Here is a 10,350-nt window from a genome sequence, read left to right as displayed (position 1 = left end):
TTTATCACGGAATTAGGGGATTTAGGGCCAATAGCACAAAGAGGCCTTCTATAGCAGCCATAATCAAACGCCAATCGGCCGATCTTGAGCGGGCCGGGGAAGAAAGCGAGCGCCGGGGATTAGCGCGGGACCCGCGGGCCGGGCGGGCTGAGATAGTATCGGCGCGGTCGCGGGGCTGAAGCCGCGGGGAGGGCCCGGCCACGGCCACAGAGAAAGGCCGGCTTAGCTGCTCAGCGCCGGGGATTCTGAAGCCATTAGGGGGGATTAGCACCCGGGTTAATCTGCTTTGGCCGCTCAATTGTCAGCAGGGAGTGCGCCAGCGGTGGAGGACACCTCTGGCCCCGAGTGGCCACGGGACCTCTGCGGTCCAGGCCCAGAGGCTGCTCTCGGTTTCCCCAGCTGCCTGGGCCGAGCCTGGTCCTGAGGAGCAGAGGTAAGGATGCGCACCCCATTTCATCAGGCCAAGGGGCTGATGCAGACACCTACCCCCTAGGTGTGAGTGCAGCCAGGCTCTTGGCTCTAGCCTCCCCCTCTGCCAGCCTTTTTGGGAGATCAGAGAACACGGTCCCTGCCCATCCTTGGGGACACGCTTCCCTTCTGTCCTCCCCCGCACTCCACCTCTGGCCTGATCACCGCTTGCAGCCCTGGGGGTCAGCTTCCCCACTGAGCGTGGGTTCCTCAGTAAAGCTTGCAGCCCTGGGGGTCAGCTTCCCCACTGAGCGTGGGTTCCTCAGTAAAGCATACACCGTCCCCATCATGACCGGGAGGCAGGACACAGGCCGAGGGATGCTGATGGAGATCGCAAGGAGCCACCACTTGCAAACCCTTCTTGGGTCTCTCTTGGGGTCCCTTCTCAGGGTCTGGACCCCCGAGGGGCCTATTTGCTGACTTATTCAGTCAGAACTGATGTGATGCTGCCTGCTGTCTCCCCACTGCTTGTCTCCAGCCCTCTCGCACTAGCTGAGGCCAGTGGGGCCGTGCAGACTGGGGCCTCCATAGGTCCTGGATAGTCCTTTGTCTCTGCCTGGGTTTTCCCATCTGCGAAACAGGGCTGGCTGAGAGAAGGAAAGGTCCAGCCAGGAGGCGCCATGGTCCAGTCGCACCACCTGTGCTCACTGCTGCCTGCTGGAGGGACACCCTCCAGCCCCTTTGCCTCTTCCTGGGCTGCTAACGACAGGCTCCTAGAGTAGGAAACTCAGAGGGGTGTCAACACCCTAGGCAATGAGGATGTGGCAAGGCCACTGTGCCTACACAAGCCCACGGCCAGCAACAGATGGCTGGTCCGAAGGTGGCCAGGCCGGCACGATGGGGCGGGAGGCGGCAGCGGAGAGGCTGGTGGAGCCCCGTTGGTGCCATCCCCTGACCCCATCTCCTCTCCCGCGGCTGAGGCTGGGGGCACCGAAGTAAACACATGCGAGGGGAGGAAAAGACGGTCTCCCAAGTTCCCTTCCCTCCCTCGGCAGAGCCCTGTCCAGCCCGGGCTCCGTGGAGGGGACACGCGGAGCTACAGGCCCAGGCTCTGCCCCGGGAGCTCGGCTGTGGGCGCCCAGGCAGGCAACCGGGCGCCGGGCCAGTCCCCACCTGCACGTAGGTGGAGCGGACCGCGGCTGCCGGTCTGGGGCGAGGCGGAAGCGCGCTGCCGCGGGGAGGCCCAGCCCGGGGCAGCACCTGCAGGCGGGGCGCGGGGGGCGCGGGGGGCGCGGGGGCGGCTTCCTCCGGCCGGCAGCGTCCCGCGGGGACAGTCGGTCGCCGGCGCGGGGCCTCAGCGACTCGGGGGAGCGGAGAGTGTCGGGCACCGGCGGTAACACGCGAGGCCCGCGGGCTCCGGCGGCGCCCACCACCGGCCTCCGACGCCCCAGCCGCTCCGAGCGCGGCCGAGCCCCAGGGCGCGTGCGCGAGCCTCCGCCGGGAGCGCGCCCGTGACGCCATCAGCGCGAGCCGCCCCGACTTCCGGGCGCGAGCGTCCCCGCCGCGGGCGGCCGCCGTTCCGCTCGGGCTCTCGCTGGCTGTCCCCAAGGCCGGGAACACAGGTGGGCCCGGGCAGCCCCCAGGGTGCCTTCTGCGCCCGCGGGCCCGGCCCCGGACCTCCAGGGCGAGGGCTGAGAGACGCCCCGACGGCCTGCGGCCTCTCGCAGCCGCCCTCGCTCCTTCCCCGTGGCCCGGTCCGGACAAGGCCCCGGGTCACCAGCGCGGGCGGCGGATTACCTTCGCCCGTCGCAGCCCTGCGGGGTCCTCGTCAGGTCACCGGGCGGCGCGGGTGCGGAGGGCGCTGCGGGGCCTCGGTCAGCCTGTGTGGGGCCCCCGGGCGCAGACGGACGGACTGGCCGCGCCGCCCGAGGCCCCCGCGTCTTCGGTGCTTTCGGCCGGGGGTCGGGCGGCAGGCCCCGGCGGTCATCTGAGCTCCGCTTCGGGGCAGAGGCGGTGGGATGCGTTACCCCTCGAGGTCACTTCGGGACAGCCCCCCCTCCACCGCGGCCGAGCCCCCCGGGTCCGGCCTGCCCGGTGGAGGACTCTGGGGAGGTGGGCGTGGCCTGCCTGGGACACAGATGACAGCCGCTGGGGAGGGTCAGGGTCCGACCCAAACTGAGGGGGGCGGCGAGAAGGGGAGCTTGCCCTCAGGGGTATTGCCAGGCGGGTGTGGAGGAGGGGAGATGGAGACCGACCGCAGCGGGGCCGCCTTGCTTCCCACGGGTCACCCACGTGGTTGCCTGGCTCAAGTCCCCCGCAGCCCTGAGTGTTGTCCGGGGCCTCCAAGTTGCCCTTTGCGGCCAGCTCTTCACTGCATGCATCTCTGGCCTGGTCCCTGGGGCGACCAGACCCTGCTCCCCGATCTGGTTGTGGCAGGAGCCGCTCAGACACCCCCCCCCCCCATTCTGTGCCCCTCCCCAAGGACCCTTTCTTTGTCTGGGGAATCTGAAAACGCGGAGGAAGTACAGAGAGGAAAATACTCTGGCATCGTCAACTGAGATTCTGTTGGCCATAAAGGCTGAGGGCACGATCCGAAGAACAATTCTCTTTGTTGGCTAAAAGGGGACAGACCCACTTCAGGAGTGACTGGGTTTTTTGTGCAGTAAACTCTGCCTGCCATTCATCACCTACACAAGGACACAGAAAAATCCAGGGGATGCCTGTGCAGTAGGGGCAGAGCAGGGGGTGGGTTCAAGGCAGCAGGGGGCTGGAGGACAGCTGCGGGCGTGCGGCCCCGCCTAAAGCGGTAGGACACCCGGCCCCAGCCCCGCAGCAATGACCACACGGCTGGCGGCCGGCCGAGCCCTGCCCAGGAGTAGCCACTACCTCACCCTCTGCTTGGTTGCCCTGGCCGAGGCCATTGTCCCCTTTGGCTACATTAGGTTAGGATCCCCCGCTCGAGGCCATGCGTGACAGTGAGGCTGCCTGAGGCCGAGTGAGGCTGGCTGTGGCCTCCGGCCTCGCACTGAGGCCCTGAGTGGGGCCGGGACACGGTGACCTGGACTCCCCACACTTGTCAGCTCCCATCTCTCCCCTGACGTGCAGACCCCCCCCCACCTCCTGGGGTTCCTCCACCGCACCCCCTACCCACAACGGGGCTGTGTCCAGGTCTGTGGGAGACGGGGTTGGAAGTTGTTCTACCAATTACTTGAAGACCTGCACACATTCCTCCTCTGTTCCCCCACTGCCACAGGGCTACGGTCCCCGTCGTCCTCCTCTGCACCCTTTTGGGGTCTTGGTTGAATGCAGCTGGGCTCCCTCCAGGTCCCTACCTGCTTGTTCAGCTGCTCTCTGCACGCCCGGACACCTGCTCTTTCCCGCATACAGGACACCCCTCCCCTCCTGCCCCCTCCCTCAGGTCTCCACAGAGAACCAAGGCCGCCTACTAATTCAGGCTGCGCGAAGGGGGTGGGATTGCCTCCACCACAGTGGGTGGCTCTTCTGTAATCACAGCCCCAGGGGGCTGGCCTCCCATTGTCCACATTGTGCTGGAGGCACAGGAGAGGCAATGTGGCCCCGTGATAGGGTTCCTGGCCCTCCTGGAGAGAGGAATGGGACCTAGGTTGCTCCTAGGTGGGGTTAGCTTCAGCCCTATCCTCCCAGTGACTGAAGGGGACAGGCCTCTGGGGTGCTGGTGTGCAGCCAGTGAATGGATACCATTCTGGACAGTCAGTGTTGGGGATATCGAGTCCCCTTGGGGCTCAGCACTGGGCTTGCCTGCTCTACGAACTACCTGGAACTCTGGGAGACTGTAAATAATCTCCTGCAACCCAAACAAAAACTACACATGCGAGGGCTTACTGTATTAGGCATTGTACTAAGCACTCTAAGGATGGGACGGGTTTTTCAGTCACCCCATTTCACAGATTAGGAAATTGAGCTTATACCTACCCTTACACGGTGGGCAAATGAGAGCCAAGGTTCTTTCTGTTCCCCACCACTGTCCACAGATGCTGGCTGCTGTGTGCCCCCTGGCCTCAGTGGCCTGTGCCATAGGCAAGCGCTGCCTGTCACCACAGAGCTGGCGGCCTGTGTCTGGGCCTGCATGCCCTGGTATGTGTGTGGGAGACAGCCGCTGGCCTCAGGGGGCAGGCAGGCTTTGCTGTGGGGCTCGTTCTCCTCAATTGTGGCTATGATTGGTATCTCCCAAGAGCACCAAGTGTGCACTGCCCAGTCCTTCAAAACCATTTTCCTTGTACCCCTATGCCTACAAGTGTTCCTCGGATCTCGGCGCTGTGGGAGGTTGCGGGGGCAGGGCACTCTCCCCTAAAAGGAGCAGCTCTAAGGACCAGACCTGCTTACTGAGAGGCTCCTGTTGGCAAGTTATTTCCCAATCTGAGCCAAACCCTTGAGTGACTCTTACCCATAGATCACTTGGACAGCAAAGTACCTTCTGCCCCTGCAGTCAGAGGCCCTGGTTTATTCCATCCTGCTCTCGGATCTCTTCCACTTGGCCCTGGGTTGTGGTTCCCAGCTTCTGATCTGGGGGCGAGGTGGGGTCCTGGGGCCCTGGTTGGGCGGTTCTACTCCCTGCTGCCCCACAGCAGCTGTCTCTTAGCCAGGGTAAAGAAGTGAGCAAAGCCCCCCTGCTCAGAGCCTCAGAAACTGGATGCCCCAAAGCACTTCCCTACAAGCAGACCACAGAGAAACTGTGAGGGAGTAAGGTATGCGGGGCCATAGGCTGAGGGGCAGTCAAGGGTCCTGGCGTGCAGTCTCCCAGGCCCAACCCCTGGGGATGGGCAGTTCTCACTCTGTTCACTCAGTGCTGCCTGCCAGGTGACCCCAAGGGCATGTCTACTAGCTGACCCTGCAGAACCTTGCCCAAAGGCCACAAGCATGGCCTGGAGAGAGTCCAAATGTTCCTTGGCTTCATGGAGCCAGGCCTCTTGGGAGCTGACGCTGTGGCCACAGCTGGCTCACCCACCAGCCTGCCTGCTGCCCTCCTTCCCTGTACTCCTGCCACTGTCCTCTGGTGAGGCGGTGGGCCTGCTCTCTGCAGAGGCACGGCCATTGTTATCCCATAGATGGGCCCACACAGGGACAGGAGGCTGCGACAGGATCCGGTTTATTCTGCCTTGGGAGGGTGGTCCTGAGAGTGGCGGATGCCACCCTGTCCCGGGCGGAGGGAGGGCCCAAGGGCCAATTAAGGCCAGTGGCGGGAGAAGCAGGGGGCATGTAGCCCCTGGAATGCGGTGAGGCCAGGCTGAGGCCCGGAGGCAGCTGTGGTAGGCTGGAGCAGGTGCCCCTGCTGCCCAGGGTGGAAGGCACCGGGCTGGGACCGGGCCATGGCTACAGGGCCGTGGACCCAAGCCACATGGGCACCCCGGGAAGCGGGGCACAGGGTCACTTGACACTGAACATGAAACACAGGCACACGGCTCATGAGTAAGCACATGGACAAGTGGGCACAGATTCAAAGGCCAGACGGATACCTAACCTTGGCCAGACACATGGACACAATAGTGGTGTCATACACACCACAGGGGACGTACGGCACTAAGGGACATATGGACTCGATGGCTACAGGGGATAGACCCAGGCCATGGAGTGCAAGGAACAGGGGAAAGGGGCCTTTTGGCACGACTGCACTGGAATTGTGAGAAGAGGGCAGTGGGAGTACTGGTCTGGAGGCACCTGGGGGCAGCCCCCATGCAGACCCCCTCAGTGACTCAGTCTGTCTTCCATACTTTGTTGAGTAGCTTCACCACTTCATCGTAGATGACAAACACGATGGCCACATCCAGGCAGACCCGGCCCAGGCGGGGGATGGTGCCCTTGTAGAATCTGGGGTTGGAGGGGAGAAGGCAGATGAAGAATTGTCCCTGGACAGTGAGGATGGTCCAGACACCAGAGGGACAAGGGCAGGAACCTAAAGGTAAAGACTCCCTGGAGGATAGCCTGGGGCTGGCAGCAGTTATGGGGGGAGGCCCAGGTAGAAGGCCGGGGAGGGCCTGGAGTGGGGACTACAGCCCTGGCCCGCCCCCTGCCACACTCACGCCTTGAGCCCCTCATTCCTCAGGATCTGCAAGCCACAGTCCCATGTATTCCGGTATTTGTGCGCCTCCAAGCCCTGAAGGACAGCAGCATGCCACAGGGGGTTCAGCGGCTAGCCTGTCACAAACTCCTACCCCCTTTCTGGCCCCACCCTTACCTGCATGCGAGTCTTGATCACATCCAGAGGAGTGTTCCCGAAGACACTGGCTGCACCAGCCACAGCTCCAAACACTCCAGTGATCAGTGGGTTCATGGGCTTGTTGGGGTTGTCCCCTGGGTGGGGGTAGGGTTTCAATCAGAAAGTGATAGGAAGTCAAAGGGGAGGGCTCTTCAGGGCTGGGGAGGAGCATGGACCAGAGCCTTTGAATGTGGGGGCCCCAGGAGGTCCTGGCCAGGAGGATTGAAGAGAAGGAGCCTAACCCAGAGTGGCTGGAGGTAGGGTCTTGGGGTAGCCGACCCAACAGATACATACCTCTGTACCAGTTACGCAGGGAGGTCATGACGAAGAAGCGGATGGCCTGGTTAGATCCCTGCTTCAGCACGGTGGCTGTGAGGCCCTGGTAGGTCCCCTTCAGCCCTAGGGGCAGACAGACATGGGAGTCATACTGGTGTCTTCCAGGCCCCAGTCCGGGGAGTCGGGGGAGTGGCGCATTAGAGCACCAAAGTAGGAAGGGGGAAATGCAGGCCAGTCTGGCCAAGGTCCCTCGGCCGACCTGAGGAGGAAGGCATCATGGCTCACCTTGTTCCCGCACAATCTCCCGGACCCCATGGAAGAATCCTCTGTACTTGGGTTTGGGAGAGGTCTGGTCGTGGATGAACTTCACCTGTGAGAGGGGAGCAAAGGCACTGGTTCTCAGGATTCCACTGGAAGGGCATGCTTCACCCTTTGCCTTGCAGGCAGGCCCAGGGCCCAAACAGCAGATCAAGGTTGGAGGTGCAGCTCTTTACCTGGAAATAAGGCCACCCAAGGCCACGAAGGGACACAAGGCCCCAGGAAACAGAGGGCTGGCCAGTCTCTGCAGTTGTATTTGCTGGTTATTTCCCACAGCTTAGGCAGGAAACATGCATTATCTTATGTTTTCTGTTTATAAAAGTGTTGTTAAAAATCCTAATGTCACTTGCTCCATTGCCTTTAGGACAGAGTCCAGTCTACAGCACACTTCCTGCACCCAGCTCCCTAGGCCTGCCCCCTGCACGCCTTGCCAGGCTCCATGGAGCACAAGAGCAGACTGGCCCCGGCCACCCCAGCATCCCTCTGCACCCCTCTGCACCCCCTACCCCTCCTCACCTTGATGGTCTCCATTGGGCACACGACCACCACAGCTTCGGCGACGCCGGCACCCAGGCCGCACAGCAGCCCCCGGGTGCTGTCCAGGCGTCCCTGGGGATCCCGCATGTGGTTGCTGAGGAACTCAAACATCCCGAACCTGGGGACGGGGGTGGGTGGGGGTGGGGCAGTGGGGTGAGAGGGGCTGCAGCCGCCCGGGGTGCCCTCCCTCGGCCGCGGCCGCCCCAGCCCGCCTCACCTGACGGCCGCTTTGGGGATGGAGCCGTAGAGCAGGGAGCTGAGGCCTCGATACAGGCCCAGGACGCCATGGCTGCGGACGGTCTGCCGCACGCAGTCCCCTGGAGGAGGGGGCGTTCAGCGACCCCAGCCGCCCCGAGACCCGCCCCCCGCGGCCCGCCAGGGCTGCTCCCGCGCGCAGGGGCCCGCCGTGCCGGAGCCGCGCCGCCCCTCCCCTCCCCTCCCGCGCCGCAGCGCCCTACTCACCGATGCCCCGGTACCGCGGAGGGTGCGAGCGCTCGTCCAGCTGCAGCTGGGTCTTCACGTACTCGGTGGGGAAGGTGATGCAAATTTCGATGCCGCCCGCCAGGCCGCCTGAGGGGACCAGGGACCCGGCCCTGAGACCCCCGCCCGGCGCCAGGCCGGCCCGCCCAGACCTTGTCCCGCGCCGGCGGGGAAGGGGAGGGCCCGCGGCGGCCCCCGCCCCACCCACGTCGCCCTGGCCCGTGGGGACCCGGGCCGCGCCCCCCGCCCGACCCGGAAGTGGGGCGGGGCCTCGGTGTCCCGGGCCCACCCGGAAGCGTGGTGGGGCCGACGGAGGGGGCAGCCCGGGGGCCCGTGTGCCGGGGAGGGGGCCCACCTGCCAGGATCGCCTTCCCCGGGTGCGTCAGCTTGGCCTTCCCGGACGCGGGCGCGGCGGCCGCCAGGGCGCGGGGCGCGGCCATAGCAGGCGGGGAGGCGGGGAGGCGGGGAGGCGGGGCGCCCGGCGTCGGCCTCGGGTCCGAGCCTCCTGCTCTCCGCGCTCGGTCCGCGGCGGCGGCGGCGGCGGCCGGTTATGGCCCGGGGGGCGGGGCGGTCGCGTCAGCTCCCGGGCTCCGCCCCGCGTGGTCCGAGCCGGGCCCCGCCCCCGGCCCGCCCCGCGCCGGCCGGGAAACTGAGGCCGGGGCGGGGCGAGCGAGGCAGGCGCCGGGGCGGGGCCGGCAGCCTAGCCAATGGCCGAGCACAGAGACCTTGGGAGGCGGTGCTGTGCCCCGGCCTGGAGCTGCGGGTCAAGGTGCAGTTTCTAAAACCCGCCCCGGCCTCTGGCACAATCCGGCACGGGAAGGAGCTTGTCTCGTGGTCTTTGCCTCGGCCTGAGCGGCTGGGTCCCCGGGAAGTCGCGGGCGGAGAGACGCGCAGGCCCTCCCCCAGGACACACGGGGCTCGTCCCGTTCCCGGTGCTTCAGGGTTTGGCATTCCGACACCCAACGGGCAGTGCAGCTGCCCTTCCCCCTACGGTATCTAGAGCTCCATGGGGAGCACGCAGGAGAAGACCCCCGGTGCACCCTGGCTATCCTCCTCCTGCGCGGCTTCTTCCCCGAGCAGACGCAGGTCCCCATCCCAAGAGGCCCCAACAAATCTTTTGTCCCCTACCACCCACACCAGCACCAAGCAGGGAAGCTTTGCCTTGATAAACCGACTTTAATATTCATGATCGGTAGGAGGCTCAGGGCCAGGTTAGAAAGTCTGTTGTCTGCAAAGGGGCCTGGAGCCGGCAGATTCGCCAGTGCAGAGCGAAAACTGGGTGCCCCTCCCACCAAAGGCGGGGAATCCCTGATGAGAACTCCCCAGGAATGCTGGCTCCAGCCAGAGGGCCTGGAGGCAGGAGTCCACCAGAGCTGGTCGTCTTGTGCAGTCAGTGGCTACCCTGGCCGCCCCAGGTGTGAGGATGGTTCACAGGCTGCCATCACTGGGCCTCAGCAAAAATAAATAATGTCCAGGTGTCCCCGCCTCCCATCAGGATCCTCTGTGCTTCTGAGGTGACATACTCCTTGAGGTCAATAACCCCATAGAGTTGTGTAGCCACTGAGCGCCCACTACACGCTGAAGCCGTACACAGGAGGCTGGGCGAAGGCAGGTGCAGCAGTATATCCATAGGGGAAGCCAGCAGGAGCAGGGCCTGCAGCAGGGCCTGCTGTCAGCATCAGCTGCTGGCCTGCAGAGGGAGAAGCAGAGTTAGGTAAGCAGAGCTCCTGCTGCCCCCAAGTGGCCAGGGGCCCGAGGAGCAGGGTCACAGACCAGCCCTGACCACCCAAGGCTCAGGCACTGGAGAACAGGTGCCTGGGGGCAAGGACAGTAGGAGCTGCTATTGTGGGAGCAGCCACAGAGGCTGGCCAGGCTAGGGGGTAAGCTAGTCCCAAAATGGGACACTTACTTAGCTCAAATGGCTGGGTCTCAATCATGCCCATCAAAATCTAAAAAAACCAGATTGACATTAATGGTGGTGGTAGGGGGTCACAATGATCGTGAGGACACAGTTGGTGGGAGACTTGAGACTAGGCTCACGTGCTGTGTGCTCACACGACACCCTCAGGCATTTGTTAGCCCTGCAACACACTTCAGAC

General features: G+C 64.3%; 2 protein-coding genes across 6 annotated transcripts in view; both read right to left on the bottom strand.

Annotated features, from left to right (window-relative positions):
• Positions 1–5,517: 5,517 nt before the first annotated feature.
• SLC25A1 (solute carrier family 25 member 1) lies at positions 5,518–8,772 on the bottom strand. Of its 2 annotated transcripts, XM_025474865.3 has the most exons (9): positions 8,607–8,772; positions 8,234–8,341; positions 7,989–8,088; positions 7,751–7,889; positions 7,202–7,286; positions 6,935–7,039; positions 6,620–6,735; positions 6,465–6,538; positions 5,518–6,252 (listed from the first exon to the last, which is right to left on the bottom strand). In XM_025474865.3, the coding sequence occupies exons 1-9, from the start codon at positions 8,689–8,691 to the stop codon at positions 6,138–6,140; spliced, it is 927 nt and encodes a 308-aa protein (XP_025330650.1). In that variant the 5' UTR covers positions 8,692–8,772; the 3' UTR covers positions 5,518–6,137. The 2 variants fall into 2 exon arrangements, with proteins under 2 accessions (XP_025330650.1, XP_048957844.1); XM_049101887.1 differs by lacking the exons at positions 7,989–8,088; positions 8,607–8,772.
• A 635-nt stretch (positions 8,773–9,407) lies between these two features.
• CLTCL1 (clathrin heavy chain like 1) overlaps positions 9,408–10,350 on the bottom strand; it is a 94,632-nt gene continuing 93,689 nt past the window's right edge. For 3 of the 4 annotated variants that reach the window (XM_025474863.3, XM_025474862.2, XM_049101886.1), the window contains one exon: positions 9,408–9,941. In XM_025474863.3, coding sequence (XP_025330648.1) covers positions 9,823–9,941 — 119 coding nt within the window. In that variant the 3' untranslated portion in view covers positions 9,408–9,822. Of the gene's footprint in view, positions 9,942–10,160; positions 10,201–10,350 lie in introns of all 4 variants that reach the window. The other variant, XM_025474864.3, reaches the window with a different exon arrangement.

The sequence above is a fragment of the Canis lupus genome, chromosome 26 (assembly GCF_003254725.2).
Source record: "Canis lupus dingo isolate Sandy chromosome 26, ASM325472v2, whole genome shotgun sequence".
Classification (NCBI taxonomy): domain Eukaryota; kingdom Metazoa; phylum Chordata; class Mammalia; order Carnivora; family Canidae; genus Canis; species Canis lupus.
Note: the sequence above shows the minus strand (reverse complement) of the source record. Positions and strands in the feature narration are given on the sequence as shown.

Excerpts from the sequence above, each read along its gene's own strand:
- SLC25A1 (XM_025474865.3), bottom strand. The coding sequence starts at position 8,691 with ATGGCCGCGCCCCGCGCCCTGGCGGCCGCCGCGCCCGCGTCCGGGAAG. Across the intron at positions 8,342-8,606 it reads GGGGAAGGCGATCCTGGCAG|GCGGCCTGGCGGGCGGCATC; the intron begins GTGGGCCCCCTC and ends TGGTCCCCTCAG. Across the intron at positions 7,040-7,201 it reads GGAGATTGTGCGGGAACAAG|GGCTGAAGGGGACCTACCAG; the intron begins GTGAGCCATGAT and ends GTCTGCCCCTAG.